Here is a 24,037-nt window from a genome sequence, read left to right on the forward strand (position 1 = left end):
ACTTGATGCTTGCTGCTCATGCACAAGTTGGCATCTGTGATTAAAAATAGTGCAGGTTAAAGCAGGGCTGGGTGCTACCAGTAAAGTAATTTTCAGCATTTTAAGTTATTTACACTGCGCTGCACAGTCTGTGCTCAGCTGTGAATAAAAAATGTCAGCCATCACATAATTTATCTATAACCAGCAGTGATAACTGTGAAAATTCCTTCAGCAGCTTCTCTATCAGCTGACTACCACAAGGACTTATCAGACAAGAGATCATCTGTTCATGAACTGTGAGTTGATGTATTGTTTTGTTTTGTAACTTCCAGTTTTTAAAGCCCCTTCCTAATGTAGACTAAAAATGTACATTTTCAAATCAACCACTGTACTGGGAATCTACGTCCCCTAATATGAATACTTAAAGCGGTAATTCATCTTAAAGGCCTATTTATTGCTCAGTTCAGTTTCACTTCATGAATTTCAACAAGTCTTCTTGAGATGAACACGATAAAAACACACTATCGTGATGAGGTTGTTAATAAACCATAAATAATGGAACAGCTGCTATGGGGTAATATGACAACAGCTATGATGATTTCAGTGGGATTTTCTGATTGACAGGTAATTTGGATCACAAGCAAATTACTACAGTTTGGGCACTAATTGTATGTCAATGAGCCACTACCAAAATGTTGTGACACTATATGACATGTAGAAAATGAGAGTTGAGGAAACAGCACAGGCACTGTCAATCTTCAGTCAGTCTGACTCAGGTTCAAAACATTTTGTTGTTTTATTGCCACTTTTAAGTAATTCATACTGGATATCAATGATTCAGTTATTAAATACACTCTATGAAACTGTTATGGAAACAAATCACTAGCAACAACTATTAACTCTGCTAATGTTGTGGAACTGTAAACCCAAAATAACAGTTTTGACACACACCGTCCTGTACCAGCCAAAGGACAGCGATAGCACCAACGAGCTTCACACAATCAAAGATCATAGACGCATTTAAGTGCATGTGTTAAGGATGGCTTGGATACTGAGTTAAGTAGAAAAAACAAACTCATAGTTTTAGTGTGAAGCAGTAAAATACAGTATGTATATGTATATATATGTATCTATAAATACACAGTGTAGTTTTGAGAAAGAAAGTGAGCAATTTCTATTGTTTTTGGCATGAAAAAAATACAAACTGACTTCAGTTACCAATCATACATTTCTGAAGCCAACATTCAATCTAAAAAACCACAAGGAGCCATCAAAAGTAACAGTAACCAGTGCACCTGGAAATACAATGATGCTTGACGCTGATGTTTGGTCTGGAAGATCAAACATTCAGACGAAATCATAGAAAATATAGGAAAAACAAAAAAAAACAGCGAGTACAAAATGTCTTCAAGAACAAACACTTTGAACATCAGCAGCCATTGTTCAGTGTGTCAACACTGTAAGGCTCCATTTATTGGCCTCAGCAACATTAGCGCCTGCCTGCTACTGCTTGACCAAATTAGCTCTACATATCAAAACTGTTTTTACAAGCACTCCGATGATATTGTATGGTAAGGAATGGTGAGGGAAGCAGTAAGAGCGTGCCGATTAGATGAAGGGCCGCAGGTTACAGTCACTTAGTGCAGTTCGTGGGAACCATCGAACTCCGAGCATGCCATCAGGGTATATCAGACCCCTTGTGCCTGCACTGCATTATTGGCTCTAATCCCTGTTGTTCACAGCATCGCTTGAGTATCCAAAACATGGAAAAGCTACATAACATAATGTTGGTTGTGTCTGCCTTTACATAGTAAGACATTTTGGTTTTATTATGCCAACAGGTATTCAGTCAGACTGGTCATGAAGCAACCACGTTTTGTACACTACAAATGCGCAGATGGGCATTTTAGATGTACATCTGTAACAGTTTCAAAATTTGAGGTGAGATCTTGGCTGTAGACGGTTCATTATACTTGCACAATTTGCATTACGCATCCTTCATCACCACCAATCTAACATGTCAGTGTCAGAATTTGCTTTATGCTTGAGAAGTTGTGAAGCCCTCGTCTCCTCTCAACTCATAACCGATGTTAAAAGTACTACAAGCTGTTCGAAATGCATGTAGTGGATTAAAGAATCTGGTAAAATAAGCCTGGCTATGTGAAAGATGCTGACTAATAATTTAGTCTTCAAGATCTCCAACAAATGCCTTCTTATCAATTTGAAGGCCCTTTGAGTGCAGTTCACATGTGATTATAGAATCTTTCAAACTATTCTGGTTCTTATCCTGATTCTCAGTGTCTCTGGGTTAAATCCGTGGAAGTGGTTGAAAGGGGTCTAAGCAGCACGTATTGTTGTCTGTTACGGTGTTTTATGGTTTTGGATACAACCGCTAGGAGTTGCTGTTCCACTCGTTGTTTTTTTTACATCCTACATCTAAGCATTTCAATACTTCTGTGAGTTTTTTAATCCAATGCCTCACTTTATTATATACCAGTTCAGTTCTAAATAAATCCTTAGAGAAACAAGTCTTACATTCTAAAAGTCACACTAGCAGCCAAGATACTGCTTCCTCCAGCTCTTGTTAGCAAATCTAAAAGGAACATGCTCCACCTACAGTATTGTTTTGGAATGTGTGCATATAATGAACCAATAACAGTCAAGTGGGTGAGGAGGCACGCAGTGAGCTGCTGAGGGCCAAGTCTCCAAACACATTGGCATAAGAGGCTTTGAGGAACTGGACGTAGTTCTGCAGGCTTCGGTTGGTGCTGTCTGACTGTTCCAGACGATCTTTCACGTCCTGCAGTCGGCTCTGGTACCGCCGCTCCACCTGAACATCATAAACACACATCTTATAGACCTACTGACACAGCTGATACATACATTTAGAGCACACTTATAGGTGGCCTTTACCTCCTCTTTGCTGCGTCGCAATTGGCTTATTTCTGAGGTAGTTTTGCTAAGTTGGGTCTCCAGGTTCAGTATCTTGGATTGGGTGGAGCGTTCTTTGGTGACAGCACGTTCTCTTGTCTCTGACATCTGGAGATAAATGTGAAACATTAGACTCAATTAATGGCCAACAGTGGGAGAAAAATAGTACATAACTGATATAGCCCTATACACAGGGGTGCGCATGACTGGTACACAGGCACACGTGTGTGACAAAAATCAGAAAAGTTGAGCGTCCAGTTGATTCAAAACATGCCTTTGTGTACCAGGCAGCAACTGAATGGGGTCTGAGTTATAAAATGGACAATGTCCACCCAAAGTGTGTAAATATGTAGAAGACGAAGGCTCATTAATACATATTTCTCATCCACAGGATATGTCGTTCACATCCGCATCTAGCAGACAAAACGGCTGTCTTTTTCTACAGGCCCAAAGAATTTCAATCCCCCATTATTTGATTTGACACAAAAAGAGCAAGGAGCCCACAAATGTGGCACAAGCTACTGCTAACAAATAAGCTAGTCAGGATGAAAAGTCCAGTCTCCCCTTGTTAAATGGCAAAACCAGTTGAATGAAGAACAACGGCAAGCTCTGTGTAATGTCTTCCTCCAAGCATTTCATAAGGCTTAACATGCAGGCCCAAAACCCTCAAAAACAGTTATGATGCAGTGTCAAACATAAATAAAATGGAATGCTAGAACATTTTTGCCATATACTCAATTGAAAACAGCTCAAAGAAAATATATATTGTTTTACTTCAACTTCACTGATTTTCGTAAATATATGCTTAATCTCAATTTGGTTTGGTTTCAAACCAGTTGGGGCAGGAGCAACCAAAGACTGGGAAAGTTGTAGAATGCCCCAAAAACACCTGTTTGGAACATTCCACAGGTAAACAGATTCATTAGTAACAGGCGATATCATGATCAGATCAGTGGGAAGTTAAGAGTAAAGCAGCCTGCTGAATTTTGGGGCTGCTCTTTGAAGGATCAGAGGACATCTCAAACACAATCTTGCAAGCTGACTTCACTGAGACTGAGACTCCATTGTGAGACAATGGATGCACTCAAAGCCAGCAGGAAAATGCCTGGCAGTGTCCTCTGGGTAAGACTTGGTCCAAATAGTGAATACAAGCAATCAAACATCAACAAGGTGGTTAAACTGTCTCTCAAACTACATTTGAGCAGGGCAGCATGTGAGAGGGGATTCTAACATCTCAACATAATAAAAAAACAAGTGCAGATCTCGTCTGTCACACACTCCTCTCTCAGCCCTGACGCACATTCACAGTTAAAGACCACCACAGAGACATTTGACCCAAAGTCAGCTGTTGACCTGTGGACAAATCGGAGGCTCAACCAGGGATTGGGAGGTGCGTCTTCATCATCTACCTTTCAGGAAGCTGAAGCGGTGGACAATGAGGGAGACACAGAGGAGGACAGCAAGGAAGACCATGTTTATTAAGGACACCAAGTGTAAGTGGCTGTTCAGACCGAAAACAGTACTGCTTAAAAAAAGAAAAAAACAACAGAAAAAAAAACAAAAAAAAAGGGGAAAGAGTAGCTTAGGTTCAACTTTTTTGGTGTACACCCTGTGAACCTCTGCGTCTGCCTGGCTCTTTGTGTCAATGCAGAGGTCTCGCTACATTTCCTGATGTAGTGCTAATGATGATCTTTCGCTTTGTATGACCAAGGTTTAACAGCTGTTGTCAGTTTCCGACCTGTTGGCGAGCGTCATCCAGGGCCTCCTCCAGCTTTCGGCTCAGCAGGGAACATTCCCTTGTCTTGTCTTCCAGGTGGAGATGATTGCTGTGGATGGTGTCTTCCCGTTTCGCAATGACCGCCAACAGGTCGCTGTTCTGACTGCCAGCCTCCTCTAGCTTCCTGTGAGATGACAGAAAAACAGAAAGCAACAACAACAATAAATAGATGACGAACATGTCCCACCTCAGCAGGACAGTCTGAACGCACTCCGTCAGCAACAGGCTGCTTCAACCCTGGTGTGTGAAGGAGAGACACCGCAGGTCTGTCCTTCCTGCTCCCAGTAGACCACACACACCATCCCCTTTGCTACAGTAACACTGCAAATGTCCCCGCTGTGGGATTAATAAAGGATTATCTGATCTGATCTGATCTTATATGTTGGTGTTATAAAAACAACAGGAAGACAGTTAATGTAGAGTGGTCGCACAACAACATGGTCAGCAGTGACACAGAGACATGGAGGAAGTTACAGTACTTTAACAAATGTAGTGGCAGACTGCTGTAATATGCATAAAAAAGTCATATTTCAGTCAAATCTGAACACAACGACATGATACATATACATGTTTTTAGATCAGGTGATGCGTTCACTTTCCATGGTTCATCCAATCACCTGCCAAGTATTTTTTTTTGGAAGTTGTTGGCCTTTTCCAAACAGCTTCCAAAGACAACTTCGCAGATGATTCTGTGTAATAAACAATTTGGCACGTCAGTGTCAGAAACCCGTAGTCTGGACAAAGTATCGAGTGTAGAAAAGAAGAAGTGGTGACCGACCTTTCCAAACTCTCCGCTTGCTGTTGTAGTTGTCTGTTCTCGTCTAGCAGCACCTTGTTCTTCTGTCTTAGAAGCTCCATTTGGCTGCCCTGGGTCTCCACCTAATACGACATAGGACAAGTCTCTTATCAGATGACTTTATATCCAAGTATTTGGTTTCCTACTTAGATTGGTATGTTACTTCCAGTTACATATTCCAGTTGAAATAAACTAATTGCAAAACTTAACCCTTATTATTAACTTTGTTGGAGATTAATAATGGCCTCAACCCCACTGCTCCCCACTGCTGTTTTTAGTGCTACTGTAATTCAAAATTTAAAAAAACCAATGTGTTTGTCGGCTGTTTAATGGACAATTCACTTTAAAAGGACATATGGTTGCAACATCAATGTACATTTCCAATAAATCCTATGACTTCTTATCACTTATTATATTTCCTGGTGTTATAGATAAAAAAAGAAAACCTCTGTTTGTGCTAAATGTGCAGTGCATACTTTCTAATTAGCACAGTAAAAAAAACAAATTTAAATGTCAGTAAGTTTTCTCAGAATCAATAGTATTATTTGATTCATTGTACAATTGGAACTTTAGCTTGGTATTTTATTGATTATTTTGTAATGGGAACTTAAGCTTTTATGTATATGACGGTGGTGACCTTCATGCGAAGATCAGTCACGGTCGTGCTCAGCTCCATGCTGCGTCTCTCCTGACTGCGCTCTCTGTCCTGAGCCTCCTGCAGTTGGAGTTCAGAGCGTCGTAGGGCTTCAGGCAGAGGCTCCAGCTCTGTCAGCCGACTCAGCAGGTCCCTGCGCACCCCCTCGATCTCCTGCTCCAGCTCGCCCCGCACCGCCTGGGCCTCCTGCTCCGCTTGAGCCAGCCGAGCACAGTACTCGTCTGCCTCGGCCCGGGTTTTTCCAACCTGTGTGGCGGGTTCAAACTCTTCATGAACATTAACAGCATCCATGGGACCTAAATCGTCTTTCTAAACCTTTGCATTCTTAGAAGTGCACTATGCTTCACATACCTGGATCTTATAGCTGTCCAGCAGGCTTTCATATTGCTTGATGGAAGCTTTGACCTGCTGGAGCTCTGACTGAGACAAGGCCAGTTTCTCCTCCACTGCAGATGCTGTAACCTGACAGGAACACACAGTTTACTAAATTAAAAGGACAGTCCATCTTCCTAATGTAATATAAATATATGTAAGTCTGTCAGAATGAAAAATGGGGATTCCAAGAGCATTATCCAAGATGCAAAAGCATGACAGATATTTAGAAATGCTGATCAGGGCAAGGTCTGGTTAGGTGTTGTCAGTGTAAAGTGAATTACAGTTCTCTGTGGACGGTTGGGTGTTTTCACCTTGAGGGATTGGTTCTCCAGTTTAGAAGCAGTGATCTCTGTGGTCAGTGCATGCAGGTGATCCAGCAGGGCTTCTCTCTCCACTCGGCTTTTATCCTCCGCACTGTGCAGCTGCTCCATCAGCTCTGTTATACGGCTGCATCACATTACACGACAGCTGTCATATTTTCGTTCATGTATTTAAAGTGGCTGACTTCTCACTGGTTGACGAATTCTTCGTATGACACAGTTTAAAAATAAATTCTCACTGGGGTTTCGTTTCGTCTCATAAAGTCACATTCTTTCTCCAGTTGCAGCCGGTAGACTGATTTCATGACCTTAGAAGCCCATGCATTATTCAACACACTTTCCATCAGTCAGATTGCTCAGTGGATTATTACAGGAATTGGGTGGATAAAACAGCTGCTAGGCGTCTCCCAGTTGGCATGGTTACGAAATCTGATGACTTGGTGCGTCAATAAAATGGGCCTCATTCAAGAACCACTCATACAGACAGATGCCTTCTCCAGTGACATGTATGAGTGAGTAAGAAAACATGTCACATTCATTAACTCTCAATTATTTTGAATATTCTGTTCGGCACAAATGAAATTCCTGTGCGGTCCAGGCCCATCTGACTTGATTTTAATGTCTGTCTGACTGTGACTGCAGCACGGTTGCCAATTTCACATCTGAAAGCCTCACATAAAGCTGGAAAATGTTTTAATGAAGATTTATTGGATTATTTCATTATTTTCCAGAGTTGTCACTCCGCTGGCAAGCCACTATTTAACTGTCTTTCAGCTGAAAGGAATACGTCCTCCATGCAAAATTAAACTGGTGCCAAGTCTCTGGTTCTGGTATCTGATTATCATAACGACAGACACTTAAACTCGCCTGTAGCTAAAGCTGTAACAGCTGCAGTTACCTGTTCAACAGCGACGCTTCAATCTCCAGTTTACTCTTGTCTTTTACTTCTTGGGCATGGCGACTCTGCCAGCTCTCAGCTGCTGACAATGCTTCTGCCACCTGCTTCTCCTGTTGAATAGAAACAAAAACCACTTGGTCACTGTGGAATGTTTTTGCTTGATTGTGTTACAGGCACCGATGCAAAAGAAGTGTAGATGTGTGTGATGTGGCTTGTAGCACAACACAAGCATGCCAAGAGGAATAAAAGAGCAGTTCACCACTGAATAAGTGTTTCTTTAAAATATGGCCACCACTCTAATGATTGACAAATGTATGTAGTGAGGATGTTACCAGTCATTACTGTATATGGACCTCACATGCCTGTGTCTTGTATGTCTCTGTAGCAGAGCAGCCTGCCTGCTCTGTGACACAGTCCTACCATGTTCAGCAGCTGGACGCTCAGCTGGCCTGCAGTACCCTCACTGCGCTCCGCTCGCTGTTTCTGGGCTCGTGTGGCTCGTTTCAGATCGTCTCGGTCTGCACTGGCCTGCTGCTTCAGCTTCGCCAGCTGTTCCGTCAGATGCTCCATCTCCGCTTTCTGCTGGTTGGCGGCTCGCTCCAGGTTCTGAACCAAGGGAAAAGACAAGACCAAGGATTGCAGCTGGATTCGGTTTCAATTTGTACAGCAGAGTGTCAAACAGCAGTTAAGAAATATTGCTGCAGTGGCCTAGGTGACAAAAGCACTTCATTTACCAAGTAAATAGTCTTAATATACAACACAAACAACGACAAATAACTACACAACATAATGGCATGTGACCATGACAAACCTTTATCTGCACAGTAAGCCTGTTGTTCTCAGCTTCTTTGCTGCGCAGCTGTCCTTGTAAATGTGCTCTTGTTGTCTCCAGATTCTTGGACAAATCAGCTGTGCTCTTGGCGTTGTCCTGCATTTCCAAAATTCAGCAGAATTTACATGGTTATTCTGCTTTGATCTACACAACTAAAGGATTAAATGCCTCAGCAAGATATTTCTTTGTTTCGGATTCCTGTTTGAGACAGTTTGACAGAGCTGTGGCATCTAAACTACGAACAGCTGCAATCACCGTACCTTCTCAGTATTCAGAAGTTTGGAAAGTTGATCAACCTCTCTGTCTTTCTCTTGAAGCTTCACCACAAAATGCTGCAGAAGTAAAAGGCGAGGCAGGCTTCACTTATAGAGCACATTATAAACAGGGGGATGTGTTTTACAAGATAAAAAGCAGACACAATACATGGGGAAAAAACAAATGATAGGTATCAGCCTGTTGAATGAAAGGAAAAATGTTAAACATTTAGGCAAATTAAACTGAAATGAAGTAGAGTTAGTAGGCATCTTTCAAACTTACAGCATTTTCTGCCTCTGTGTCTGCCAGCCTCTTAAGTAATGCATCCTTCTGCTCTGACAGTCGGATTGACTCCATCTGCTCAAAAACAGTCCACCAGCACACAGGAAAGTTAGTCGCTCTGCTGAATAAACATTTACTGTAAATTTCTGCTGACAATCCCACAAGACAATTATTTTGGGAGCAGGCGTGAACAACATGACACAATATCAATGTCAACTGTCAGAGAACAATGTAGGTTTATCTTTATGGAAATATTTAGCCAAAAACACACATAGATAGATAGATAGAAAGATACTTTATTCATCTCCAAAGAGAAATTTGCAGTTCCAGCAGCTCAAAAGGTGGACACACAAGGGCATGCAAAATAAGAACAAGACCTACTTTCAAGTTCTCATTCCCCTCAGGTTTGTTTGCACTTATCCATAATCGATTTCTCAACTAAAATTCTAATAAATTTGACAAAATATTGGTTTGATGCAGCAGTTCCCTTAATCCAAGACAATTTTTCTCAGAATGGCAAGTCAATCTGGAACCAGCCCATATTGTCAAACACTTTCCTGCAGGTCACACGTGGCTCGCCAAAGCTTCCCATCCGGCCCGCAGAATATTAATGAAATGAAGAGGAAGAGGCCCAGTCCGTCCTGACAGTTAATTTAAGGACTCATTCAATGGTAGCTGAACTGTAGGTTTTGTATTAAGCACTGACTGACTCCTTGGTGGAGGTCTGAGAGCATTTTCTAGTTCAGTATCTAGTTATTATTATGGATTTTCCATGTTTTTTAGCAATCTGAAATTTCTTCCCCTAAAGGCACCATGACATTCAAACTTGGAACAGAAATGTATTTGTGGCCGATCACACAGAATATACAGAGAAAATCAGATTCAATTCAAAAGACCAGAGTGCTCACTTGACTCACTGGTGTGTTAGCAGACAGTGTTTTGAAGATGCATCACACACAGTACCTGGGATCCATGCTGCTCTCTGAGAAGGTGCCTCAGAGTTCTGTTTGTGGCCTCAAATGTCTCCAGTTTCTGTAGCAACAGCTCCTTCTGACGAGCCAAGACTGAAGGCTCAGAGCCAGACAGCTTCTTCACCAGCAAACAGAAAGACAAAGAAGTTGAGACAAACAGAGACTTGTTTGAAGACACGACTGTCCTGTCTGCAGCTTCAGGTTAAATGTGGAATATCTGCCTCATAATCTTTTAGTATGTTTGCACATTAAACATTTTATTTGAACTATCTGCAAGTTTCCTGATGATAAAAATGCTAGGAGCCCTCTTGACAACTTTTTTTTCTTACTCCAAATATTACAATGTATTTCCCTGTTTATTAGAGGCTGGATGAATATAACACTGATAAAATCATCAGTACATGGGAGAAGGAATTCCACCAAGCCTTGAAGAACGCTCTAATATATTTTCATTGTCAAGTAAAATTGGTTAAATGAGGACCAGTGCCAAATATTTCATAGGCTGCAGCATACACCTCAGTCTCTCAACACACGGAGCCCCAAAATATGTCTTTAGTGAAAAAACTGTAAAAAGGAGATGAGAACTTATTTCACTTAATGCGCTAAATGCGCTGCAGCAGATCCAGCCTGCAGCTTTCTAGAGTTGTCAGGTTTCTAGAGAATGTTGGACCTGACAGGGCACATAACGAGGCCAAATATTGAGTCAGTACTCACACTGCCACTCGAACCACACAGTTTGGAAACAGATTCTCGCAGGGCAGAGACTTGCTTTGCAGCCGCTGTGCCATCCTCCTCAGCCTCCATCAGTTTCCTGAGAAGAGCATCTTTGTCTTGTTGCACACTGTCCCCGTCTAATCTGCAAGGACAAGAAAGGAACAAGTGCACTGGCACATAAACTTTGCCTCACTATTATCAAACTATTATTCTTGTGGTTCCTATTGTTGCTGTTATTGAGATTCTATAGAGATAATATCTGATCGAAGTGTTTGCAGCGGCCTGTTGTGATTTTAAACAGATGATGGGAGAAGAAAATGTAAAATCAGAAAAAAATATAATAGAGTACAAAACAGAGGACAAATATGAAAGGAAAACAATTAAATCAGATGTTCCTTTAATCTGCCCTCAGGGTAAAGATAAACAGGATCTAAATTCTAACCTTCTTTCGACTGGAGAGGCATCATACAGAGCAGCTCTTCTTTGTCCTGAATATTTTGACCCTGGATTCACACACCATTTGTTCTATTCTACATCCCAGGTGTAAAATCATTTCCAAAAGGCTAAATAAAGCTAGCATGGCTCTGAGTCACTGGGACAGGACTGAAAACCAGACACTAAATCTGTCTGTCTGGTTTTTATCTATTGTATCTTAACACTGTGCAGACTTGGCTTTTCTCCCATCAAGATTTAAGTTAAAGACTGATACAACATTTGCCCAAAAACAATGTGTTTCATGGCTCATGACATCGGGACATTTGTTCCTCAGTAAAGCCTGTATGCTTTGCTCTTTGAATTTCTTGTTACATAACTATCTATACTGATCTATAAGCTATTTACCCTGGCTAGCCTTACCAAAATTCCAAAAAGTTAAAAGTACAAGAAAAAGAAGAAGTGTTTTTCATTGATTGTACTTCCTGTCCACCCTTTCTCATATGAAGCACTGTAGATGTGTTAAGTATAATATTTGCCTGTTGTAGTCGGTCTCCTCCAGCATCTTCTCCATGGATTGCCGCAATCGTGTGTTCTCCCTCTCAGTCTCTTCCAGTTCTTTGGTCACCTCAGCCAGCTCCTCCTCCTGCTCAGCGATCACCCGCTGGGAGACACTCAGCTGCTCCGACCGACGCTCCAGCAGCTGCTCCTTCTTCCGCAGTTCCACCTGCAAGCAAACAGATGTACAAGTGGACAGACACACACAAGGAATATATCACTGGGGTCTTTGGGGACTGATGGGTACGATCAGTGCAGAGATCTTAAACCTGTAGTCCATCCCAGAATAATTTTCTGAACGGATCCGTACAGAACTCACGTCAGTGGTCTGTGTGCTTCACCGGTAATATCCCCAGCAAGACTGACAGTTTCACATTTTATTTAAAATTGATTACATTTATTTTTTAAATCTACACACAATAACTCATGTCATAGCAAACAAAACAAAGTATTTATTCTTGATTCAGGACTTTTATTCATTCACAATATATCATCGATCATCATCTTTCTAATAAATTATGTTAAATAATAATTTGAGTCCATTCAAGTCACTGTCTGCTTAAACACAAACAATAAAACATCAATAAGGTCTTAAATAAAAATGCAGATGAGAGGCCAATATAAAGTCAAATCTGTTTATGGATTTAAGCCTGATAAGTGATGCAGACCTGCTCAGATCAAAGTGGAAACCAAGGAGAAACTTACCTCATTCTTCAGAGAGCTGACTTCAGTCAGTAAGCTGTCAATCTTCCTCTCATACTGGCTGATTTGTCCGTGCAGCCCTTCCTCTTCTTCTGATGTGAGGTCAGCCAATCGCAGCGCAGACTGGGAATGTTCAGGTTCTGGTTCAGGGAGCGGTGGTGTGATCTCAAGGCGGTGTGTTGGCCCCTTGGTGCAAATGAAACTTTCAGTAACACTACATTTTTGCCGAGAGGAAGTTTTTACAATGCTGAAACAAAATCAATCTTCTAATAACAATGAGGATGTGATTTAGGTGTACTTTTCCTTTAAGATGCATTACCTCCCACTTGTATGAAGCCTCCCGTAAGGAGGCCTTTCCTGGTGGAATCCATGGCGTTCGAGTTTTGACCTTGGCTGTAGGAAGGAGGTTTCCTCTGTACGCCTTGGCCTTCCCCTTTAAAACACAGAGTGTGTGCAGCAGCATGTCATTGGCATCTATCAGGCCTGTCTATGCTGCATAGTGACTACATCGTGTGAGAACAGGTGTGTACTATGAACAGGAATGAGTTTCACAAGATTTCCTAATTTCTGAGAGGAAAAAAATGATATGATCGAGGAGATACATATCTTCAAAATGTTCATATGTACAATTTAAAATAATTGAAAAAAGTAAAAACAAATGACATGTCTTATGTGATAAGCAAAGCCAATCTCTAACCTGAGGAGTCCTGGCAGGACTCATCCTCTGGCTCTTCACGTGCACATGGACCGGTGTGGTGTCATTCACGTGCACATGAATTGGAGGTGAGCTTGACCGATTTCTCATTGCTTTCCTCTGTGAAACAGTAGGTGATTAGTGTCTCCAACCAAGTCAACAAATCAGAATTTACCAGAAATCTGTGCTAAGATAATGACAAGATCTGAAGGAAAGGGGCAGGAGGAATGGCTTCAAGGTGTTCTGTATGTGGGAGGACAGGAGAATGATTCCATACGCAACTACACAATACGGCGGTTAACATTTCTGTAGTAACTTAGCTACAGTTACTGCGGGTATAATTGCTACCATGTCAAGGAGGGATAAGGACACAAATGTACAGAATCTTACAGGAAAAATAAGGAAGAATGGGCATTTTAAAGTCTATTCTGCATACTTTTAAATGTCTTTTGTATTTTTTTTTGTAATTTAATCTCCTCGTAATTGACTATTGTGGACTATATTATTCAAAAACTAGAAGGGAAAATAAAATAGAATATAGTAGCAAACACTAGCTAATCCCATTCATAGTAATAGTAATTCCAATTCCAAATAAACAAAGCTAACAATTCCAACCTAACAACGTTTTCAGACGATTTACGGTGGGTATATCAGTCCTTAAGATGAAACATCAAAACACACCTTAATTTAGCTTAAAGTAACGTTATACATTGTCCTGACATTAGCCACAACTAAGCTAACCCTGAAAGCAGCCTTTCTAGCCTGCAACTAACTAAGAAACTCTCCGCCTTACCATGTGAGAAACTAAAATATACCGGTCGAGACTTGAAAATATATTTCATTAGAAGAAAGACGTTTTCTCTTTAGCAGGCAAAATAAGTAGGACAACACAAAAGTCTGTTGGACTGGAAGCTGGGATAAACTTCAACAGGTAGTGACGCTAATTCTCTCTGGTTGGTCAATTTGAAGCACGTGATATCTTTCTCCAACAGTGATTGGACCAGAGACATTTTAATGTTCCTTAGCAACACCCTCACCCCAACAAGCTATCGTAGTATCAAAGATACTCAATGTGTAAAGAATGATCCGCCTTTCGAGTACACGTCGTTATATAGAAAAAGGCACTGAACGCGAACTACTAAACGGCCAACCAAACCGGCTGCTTTTAATCCGCTTTAAATTGCTGCTCGTTTGTTTGGGAATACACACAAACTAAACCACGCGTTTAACTGACACCTAAATCATTACCTGAATCGAAGGGAGAAGCCTCTCTAACGTCTAATTTAACGTAATGTTGTCATACCTCCACGTGGCCATTGGAGGGCGACGAAGAACCATTAAGTCTTCTCTCACTCCTTAAACCACCAACTATCAGTATCAAATTACGCACAAAATCGTACTAATAATTGCGATGGAGACTTTTAAAATAAAACGAAAAGAGAGATAGAGAAACTGCTCTTCTATCTGGTTGTTTTGGTGCTCAGAGTGCTGGAGATGGAACAGGCTGTGTCCTGGGTGTGATGGGTCTGCAGTGATGCTTCCTGCCTGTTTCCTGACTTTGGGAGTGTTTCAGTCCTAAACTGTAAACATTTTGGCACCTGTGATTTCCTCTGCAGTCCTGACCATTGGAGTCGGTTCCTGTTCTGATCCAAACCAGACAGCGGCAGATGAACAGAGAACAGACTGGATGGTTGCAGAGTAGGACAGGATCAGCAGCTCCTGAGGCAGGTTGAACTTCCTGAGCTGGTGCAGAACTACCTCCTCTGCTGGGCCTTTTTGATGACGGAGTCTAAGTTGGAGGCCCACCTTAGGTCCTGGGAAACAGTGGATCCCAGAAACCTGAAGATTTCCACAGCAGACACAGTGCTGTTGAGTATGGTGGTGGGGGGCAGTGTTGGGGGGGCTTCTCCTGAAGTCCACTGTCGTCTCTCCATAGTTTTGAATGTGTTCAGCTTCAGGTTGTTCTGACTGCACCAGAGGCCGAGCTGTTCAACATCCTGTCTGTATGCAGAGGCGGATGACCATTGTGTCGTCTGCAAACTTCAGGAGTTTAACAGTCGAGTCTCCTGAAGTGCAGTCATTTGTGTAGAAGAAGAGCAGGGGGGAGAGTACATACTGGGGGGCTCCACTGCTGATGGTCCGGTCGCTGGATGAGATTTTCCCCAGCCTCACCTGCTGTTTGTGATCCACTGACTGCTCGAGGCTGGCACAGTGAACTGGATGGGTTTGTGTGCTTTCCTGATCTGCTGACACACATCCTGCTCACAGATCCTGAGTGAAGGTGGGGGGTCAGTGGGTGGCAGGGGGTGCAGATGGTTGTTTGATGCCTCAGCTGGAGTGGGTGAGGGGTGAAGCTTATCAAACCTGCAGTAAAACACATTCAGGTGCTCGGCCAGTTGATGGTTCTCCAGCTTCACAGTGTGGTGGGATGGAAGGATAATGAAAATAAAACAGCATTGAGGAAGAATACATGGTTCAGGGTACAGTGTATGACATGAATATTAGATAAAATTAAAAATTAGCATTGAACTGGAATACATTAAAAGAATTAACAGTATTAATATCATAGTAGCATTCTCATTGAGAAATATGGAATTGTAATTCCTCACTGTGAGCGCTGGAGGACGCTGGAGGACCGTGAACTCTCTGATTTCAAGGCGGACATGACAACATACCAACACTTCCGCTAAGAACTTTCAAAATAAAATTCCGAAACTAGAAAGTATAGTAAAGAGGTATAGTTTCACTGGGTTTGAATCCATAAATCATGTAGGCCCTACTGTACTGACATGTGTGTGTCACTGTGGAGACAAAAGGACATTTTAATGAGCCAGAATAAACAGACGAAGATCTTCCACAGGTGGACACTGAACAGAAGAGGGAGGAAACCTCTGTGGAAAACTGCATTTATTTACTGGTTGTTTGGTAAATCGTTTCATTTATTTCTAGGTATTTAGTGCTATATTCCCTGATGGTTGAGAACAGCAGTGCTCTTCAGAAAGTGTCTATCTGGTTTGTTGAGCAGTGATGTGGACCAGTGCGTGGAGTCCTGTTTATGGTAGTTTCAAAGGAAGAAGTTGTTTGATGGTAAGATAAAACACTGAAAATATTCTAAATACAGCACACACCTAAACTAATGTTTATTATTTTAGATGGGCCTTTTTCAGGTGGATAGAATATGCTTTCCTTCTGTGCTGGTACTCCTGTCAGCTTCTCTAAACTCCCCAGTTTAGTGTGAGGACCACAATCTACAGTAGGTAATACACTGACTGTGGATAGGGATTGTTCTTAAGAACTTTTATTGTTATCAACTGAATTCAAGTTCTAGAGGTCAAACTAAAACTTGGCTAGATTTTATAGATTAAAAAATCTGCTGAGTGCACCAGTTGAGTAAATTGTCTTGACAATCTAATGAGAACAAAGCAGCGCATTGATTCACCCCAGTCCCACAATGACGACAGTTTGGTCCTTTTATGAAGCCAAATTTTCTTTTTCTTTATTGGCTCCATCTGGCAACACAGAAAAAAAGCCCATCTGATACAATAACTGATCTCAAGCTTGAGAAAGTGAGAGTACACCAATCTTTGGCACTTTCTATTCTAAACAAACATGCTGCTTACAGAGATAATAATCTGTGCATTTTTTAAACAGAAATTTAGGAAAATACAGTACATTTGACAGTTTGACACTGACTGAAATTCACAAGAAGCAGATCACACATGTTGCTATAAAGGAAGGCTGCACCCATCTTCTGGACATTATTACAAGTATAAAAAGGTAGAAATGACCCCTGCATATCTGGGGGAGAAAACAGGATTGATCAGTCGGCAGTTATTTGCAATGTGTTCCCAAGAGGCGTCGACATCCTTCTCCACGGATGTGGGTGAACTACATGGAGCAGTGGCTTTTGTGCTTGTCATGTCAAAAACAAGTTTACTTCTCGTGCTCCAGTGGATTCTATGCTGGTTATGCAGGGCGAGCACTGATTCGGTCTCACCAGATCACACCCCTACAACTGGCCTTCAAATCCTCCCTGTTGCTAATTTCTCTAAGTGTCTAAGTTTCATGTATGCTCTATGTCGGACCAAAGTGCATAGTGGCAGCTTTAGAAAAACAAATGGATTCTGCGGGACAGCAACGAAAATCTGATGTTATATTTTCTGCTTGAAAACTTAATCGCAGCTGTTGGAAACAACTTGAACGGATCACCTCATCTACCTGGGTTTGAAAAGTTATGCATGGGAATAAGAAAAAGACAACACACCCCAACATAGGTCCAGGGATGCAAACATAGGCATATTTTGATACCCCAAATTCTGAAAAAACAAACTAAGAAAAAAAGGGATTCAAATTAAAGTGAAACATTTATCCTACAAGGCTTAATCAGGTCCAGCACACGAATCACTTGAGATATCTTTGAACATTCAGCAGTTTCTGAAGGCAAACCAATACAAAACAATATGTAAAGGCGATGGCAGCAGAGGGGAGAAGAAAGCCTTATCATATCTTGGGTTTGTCACAGTGCCCACCTTGCATAAGGCTGTGAGAAAAGGATGAACTCAGCATGATGTAGATCAGCCATCAATGTTAATATCTGATGGTCACACACCATCAAATAGAAAGTGTGCACAGGTTATCAGCTTGTTTCCGCAAGTTAATATCTCGTTAATGTTATTTGCGGACATGATCTTGTTCCCAGAAGTTAAAATGTCCTGAGCACAAAGTCATAATTTTTTGTATCTTGTTCCCACAAATGAATATCTTGCTTGCACATCTTGTTAATCTCAAACTGTCGTGTTTAAACAAGTTATCCTGTTTCACAGGTGAATATCTTGTTCACACAGATTTCTCTCATTTGCACAATATTTTAATAAGCTGTTCCTACAAATGAATATCTTGCTCATACAAGTTAATATCTTGTCGATATCTCGCTCCCACAAATGAATATCTTGTTCACCGAGCTTGTTTATCAGTTATCTTGCTTGCATACATTAATATCTTGTTCCCAAGTCAATATCTTGTTTGCACAAATTAACATGTTCACACAAGCAATCTGGTTTCTAGCAGTTCTATGCTTAGCAAAAGTTAGCATCTTGCTTGCACAATTTAATATCTGTTCACACAACTTATCTAGTTCACGCTAGTTACTAGCTTCTGAATATCTTGTTCACACAAATTAATATCTTGTTCTTGTTATCTTGAATCAGCTTCCAGGAACTCTGAGGCTCTATAAGAATCTGCTCTGAAGCAGGAAAAGCCATTTTCATCATGCAGAATCAGTTTGAGCTATTGCACCATGCTGCTGAGTAGCTTCTGTGAAACTGGAAAAACATGAAACAAACAAAAAGAAATTCAAACAAACACTCATACAATACTTAATCCTGTTTCAAGCAAATTCAAATTCATACTATTTTACTGTGCTAATGGTCCTTTTTACACATGAAGCACAGACGACATGACCGCAGCAAACGCTCTTAACAGAAGCTAAAAGTTTTCTTGTTTATTTGTTTCTTTTTATAGTTATAATTATGATCAGAGTACAGTGCACTTCACTGTTTGGGGTTATTTTCCAATAAATAATGCTTACTTGTGCCATTTGGCCACAGTTTTGCTATTTTCATGGATTTTGAGTTCAGGGAACACACCATAAATAACACATTATAAACATAGAAACATGAGTTTTTGAGACTTAACGTACAAACTTGTCAACATGCAATATTTGACAATTTAAATGAATACATTTCTTCACTTCTTCCTCTTCTGTCCTGATTGATGTCCAAACACGTGAGGTCTTTTTTCTTTTCATTTTCTTTGCAAAGTAATAATCGTGATTGGCATTGTAATCTCCACTGACAGCATTGTTTTAGAGCACCGCTGGCTGTAAAACAGAGTTTCTACTTCTTTCACACATGTAAAAGAACATGTTATTGCAGAAACCAGCCAATATGTTTGACACATTTCAGGCAGAAGCTGTTAAAAAAGAGACAGCAGATGAAAAGGTCCTATAGGAAAATGCTTGAAATCACTGACTCGCACGACTTTTACTCTTTGTAAAAAAGGTCACCAGTGTGAAGGGCTGGCATGAAGAACAATCATGTGGAAGGATTTTCTCTTTTTTTCCCTAAAGCACAACAAACAAGATCATAACAATATCAAACTTCATAAAGTGCAAGCCTACAATATCTTAATTGTCATAACTGTCAACACAAGGGAACGTGGAGGTTGATATTACAAGGAAAATAGAAGAAAATGTAGAAATGGTTCACTTTCCCAGACAAATGAAAAGTGGAGGAAACTGTGGTAGTTTTCCTCTGCTTCTCTTCAAATCTCTGGAAAGTTGGAATGTAACATCTTTAGAAAAATGGCCAAAGAACAAGCTGGCCTCATGAACATCTTGCTCCTCCCTAATTTCAACTTCATCTTTCATGACACATGTTATAGACTTACTAAATACTGAACAAACACGTCTGTGTCAAAAACATTGCTTTACATTATCTGTACACGTACTCTGACAGTGTCAATAAATATAACAAACACTAAAAATAGTGTTCTTCATATGATTTTTGTCAATTCAAAAATCTTAATCCGACCAGCCGGCTTGGCTACTTCCTGCATCACTGCATGACTTGAACATTTTGGTCCAGGGCAGTTAACTGTCAGCTGGTTTCAGTATCAGCATCACTCCAATGCTCTGTGCAATCACTCCCCCTGCTGGTGCCACAAATAAATCAGCAATGGCAACACCTGATAAACATTCTGACTTTCCATACCTGCCTTCAGCTCATTTCTACTTTGTGGAGTGTTAATTAAAATGTTCAGCATCATTCAAAATGTATGAAACCATCTATACAAACCTTAAAGCCTGGCTATGAGCCTAGACAAAAAGGTATTACATACTGACAATTTAGCTTTTAGCTATTCTGAGAGCCGTTGTGGAATTGGGGTAAAAAATGTCAGTTTTTAATGAATAAGGCTGGTGATAATATGTTTTTCTAACTTTCCACAAATCCCATGAAAAGTCCCAAACCAACAATTAATGTATCTACTGCCATCTCAGCCTGAGATATCTTCTTCTTCTGTGCCATTGAGCTCCACTGTTGTCCTTAAACTACTAAAACTCATCACTGAGCCACACTGTTGCACTGGGTGACGTGTTCCTTCACTACCATGAACACACACACTGCTGTTTATTTTGACTCAATCCTACACACACTGTCCAGCTGTTCCAAATACTCACTAGAGCACCAAACGTGGATTAATCCGCCGCTGAAACTAGTCCCCAGCAAATGTTTCCTTCTGTTTGAGTAACGTTTGTTAAAACCTACAGCAATCTGCTGCTTTAGGAAATGACTGACCCTTTTTTTCTGGTCTTTGGTCTTAAAATAATACAAACAAAAAACGACAGCATTATCTTTTATAGGAGAAGAAATTACATGGCTTGTGTGCCAAGTAAGACTGGCACTAAAGATCAAAGGGTCATTTAGAAAATTAGCGTTCATTGTCTGGGGATCAGCCACAGCAAGGTTTGGAACAGTAGTGGTCAGTAGATTATGGAGATAAAAACCTTGTCTTGAACTAAATGTTTAGGTGGGTGTCAAAATCTTTAGGAATCTACTTGTCAGTAAATCAGCAATGTCCTGGCCATTCAGTGACTGTAGTATTTGTAATATCCTTTTTAGGGTCAAAGCATTGGATGGAGACCTGCTGACAGACACTGCCATCTTTGAGCCCCCCTGCTAGTGGGAGAAAAATGAAGGTTACAATGGTAAAAATACTATGTCAGAAACCTGCATACCCTCTGAAACAATGCAACATGCAGCATGTTCTCCTAAAAACCTTCTTGTTTTGGCCTAAACTGTCTAAAACTAAACATCATTAAATGATTTCACTATTACACACTATTGATTTAACCTAAAAGATAGATAGTGGAAATTCATCAGGTGTTCTCATGACCACTGAAGTCAACAAGCACACCTTTACACCACTAACCAAGTCTTTGGGCTTTCTTAATTCTACTATCAGCGTAGAAGAATGAGGAAACACACGTCTGTACTGTAATGCTACATGCGAGGTGTCATTCTGAGACAACAGATTACTGATGTCTACTGACGTGCTGCTTCCTTCCACACAATGCATGAAGTGAATGAGAAAGCACTTCCCCTATGCCTCTGGAAATGCTAGTTGCTAGTTTAAGCTCAAAACTTGGTAAAATGTCCAGATTTGTTAGTGATCAAGCCCAATCAAATCTTTCAATCACTATCTCACCAGTTTCTTTTGTTGACTGACTGACTGAACAAAGGTTTAGCTATAACATAGCCTTCATCATGTCAAAGTAAGAACCTGGGTTCATTTTGAGCGCTCCTCCACTGCCTACCTCCCATATCACACTGCATCCTGTGACCTGCAGCACTGCAACAACACTTTCACCTTCAGGTAACGGTAAGTGCATCGTGTATCTCCATTCTCCACCAAAAACTACCTCTACAGACTCAACAAGTGAGGGATTTGGATTTGATTAGCAGGTTAGCAGACTTCCTCTTTTCACAGCATGTGGATTGTTTTGTGGTTCCACTAACAGAGACAAAGATGGCAGCATCTGGAAGCTTGAAGAAGTGGATCAAAGGCGGACAGGTAAAATGACTGGTGTTGGCTGTAGTTTGAAAAGAAGCAAGCCGATGATGTTCCACCCAGCATATACAACCGGCAGGTCACATGATGATCCTGTCATCATTAAGGTTACAGAGGTGTGTTGGCTAGTCGTTGAAGTAACAAACCTAATGGTGCATGTCTGTGAAAACATGTTGGTGTACATACCACGTAGCCTTTTCCCTAAGTCATCTCCCCTGCTCTCAAACTAGATTGTCTTCGTTTGTTGACTCAACTACAGACGTACAGGCTCATGCAACGCATGCACTCAATTTTACGTCCAACCCTACGCCATTTAAAATCAACGAGCCTTTTTATAGCCTTATCAGCTGGAGGCCATTTGTTGTGAATAAAAGAACAAAGTGGATACATTTCTTTGCCTTTTTGCATGCAAATACAGCACAGTGATGTGGAAAAGGAATAACGATCACTTTGAAAATGCTCAAGGCCAAAACAATGGAAGATTAAAGGTAGTAGATGCTGGTTAATGACATAAAGGAGTGTGATCCTTACAGCTAATGAGGGCCTACAACACACAACAGAACATGACCTCATGCACCTCAGCTTGCTACAGGTTAAGCTGCTGTACAGCAAGCACTGTTTGGCAAATACAAATATCCAGAGCAACATTTTTGGTGAAATCTTTCTAATTCCAGCTCCACGTGCGAGCAACGTTGACTCGTTTGTAATATGAAGGGTTTTGTAGAGCACTGCGTTCTCTCTCAGCCCCCCCCTGCTCTGCCTTCATACAGATAGATAAAGTCATACATGGAAGCTTCCCAGGATTTTTCCATTTTCTATCCTTTAGGCTTGCACAACCTTCACTCTAAACAATGAGAAATATTATTTAAAAAAAACAAAAACACACAAAACCAAGACTGCTAGCTTCGTCACAATTATCTGACACGAGGAATGACGTTAAGGCCGCAGCTTTCAACCCTACGTCTGAATGGGGAACGACGAGTTGAAAAGTTATTTGCAGCCTCTCACTTGTTCGTTTACTCTTACGTCTTACGTGATGCTTATATTTACGAGGCGAGCCGATGAGACTCAAAATGGGGAATTTACACTATGTAAAACTCTCCGGCTTATCTACGTGAACATTTTAATGTTGCACTACATTTGATTCCACGAGCAACAGTTAAATGAAAGACATGAACTCGTGTGTGCTGAATCGGTTATTTCATTACCTGTAAAAAAAGAAAAATAAGAAAAAAAGAAAGAGAACTGTGCGGGCTCTGGCAGTGGAGTCTGTATGTACACGTATGCCACTTCGCCCTGCGTGAAGATGCTAGTAGGCTTCCAGTGAATCATCCCAAAATAGGCTCTGCACGTCCAGCATGGTCGCCAGCTCCAAAATATGCTTCTGTAGAAGGCTGCTCTCTACTGTGTCCTGTTTGGGGAGCTCAGGGTAGGACTCTGGGAAGCTCCGGGACTCCTGCAAGCACAACATCAGACACCTCTGAGTCCCGCTAATGACACAACAAACATGCTGTCAGCTAGAAGGAAAGCTGTTGTCACTACAAGCCGCCATGAACCGTTTGGTGTTTCACTGTGGACACAGGTCTCAGACTAAAACTGGGTTTAACAGCTGGTTTTGGGGGTTAAATAGTTCAAATCAACCGTTTATAGCATGTCTGGTACTGCCATAGAAACCTATACCTTGCAATTTTATTGTTTCTGCAGGCTTTCTGATTTATTTGCGTCTAACTGAAATGCAAACACTGTTCTGGTCTTCAGCAAGAAAACTCACAGAATAAACTCTGGTGATTGTTAGCTGTTATTTTAGATTTAATTAACAGCAAATCAAATGTATTCCTATAGATAATAAAAAAACATGAACTTTAACAAGGTCACTGTTGGGTAATGCAAACCTCAATGAACAATGTAGTAACTGAACCACGGCTCTGACCAAAGAAGAGTCTACCTGTAAAGACCCGGCCAAACCAGAACCCAACTAATAAAGTGAAAATGTATTTGTTTGTATTGTTTCTGGTTTTGTAAAACCCAAATCACCGGACCTGCTCTCTAAAATCAAACACTGTAGCAGGATAAAAACCATTTCTGTCTTTTCCTTTCTTTAAAAGATGTGATGTGATGTGATGGTGGTCAGCAACCAGCATTTAGGTGTATCACCAGCAGCACCTCTGCTGGTGGAGTGCAGCAGACTGTGATGAATTGTGGGATTCACTTAGCTCTGAATAGATGCTCTGAAGTGCT

General features: G+C 41.0%; 2 protein-coding genes across 4 annotated transcripts in view; both read right to left on the reverse strand.

Moving 5' to 3' along the window:
- Positions 1-778: 778 nt before the first annotated feature.
- On the reverse strand, positions 779-14,069 carry odf2a (outer dense fiber of sperm tails 2a). Of its 2 annotated transcripts, none has more exons than XM_041959781.1 (19): positions 13,965-14,069; positions 13,175-13,291; positions 12,797-12,910; positions 12,481-12,663; positions 11,757-11,944; positions 10,786-10,927; positions 10,064-10,186; positions 9,101-9,175; positions 8,824-8,895; positions 8,543-8,659; positions 8,152-8,337; positions 7,732-7,841; positions 6,825-6,960; positions 6,490-6,600; positions 6,121-6,384; positions 5,466-5,566; positions 4,649-4,811; positions 2,893-3,018; positions 779-2,809 (listed from the first exon to the last, which is right to left on the reverse strand). In XM_041959781.1, the coding sequence occupies exons 1-19, from the start codon at positions 13,965-13,967 to the stop codon at positions 2,639-2,641; spliced, it is 2,502 nt and encodes an 833-aa protein (XP_041815715.1). In that variant the 5' UTR covers positions 13,968-14,069; the 3' UTR covers positions 779-2,638. The 2 variants fall into 2 exon arrangements, with proteins under 2 accessions (XP_041815715.1, XP_041815714.1); XM_041959780.1 differs by having other exon boundaries at positions 10,064-10,189.
- Positions 14,070-16,655: 2,586 nt separating this feature from the next.
- scai (suppressor of cancer cell invasion) overlaps positions 16,656-24,037 on the reverse strand; it is a 29,804-nt gene continuing 22,422 nt past the window's right edge. For both annotated transcript variants that reach the window (XM_041960408.1, XM_041960409.1), the window contains exon 17: positions 16,656-23,255. In XM_041960408.1, the coding sequence (XP_041816342.1) occupies positions 23,109-23,255 (147 nt within the window). In that variant the 3' untranslated portion in view covers positions 16,656-23,108. The remainder of the gene's footprint in view (positions 23,256-24,037) is intronic.

Source organism: Chelmon rostratus, chromosome 19 (genome assembly GCF_017976325.1).
Source record: "Chelmon rostratus isolate fCheRos1 chromosome 19, fCheRos1.pri, whole genome shotgun sequence".
NCBI classification, from domain to species: domain Eukaryota; kingdom Metazoa; phylum Chordata; class Actinopteri; order Chaetodontiformes; family Chaetodontidae; genus Chelmon; species Chelmon rostratus.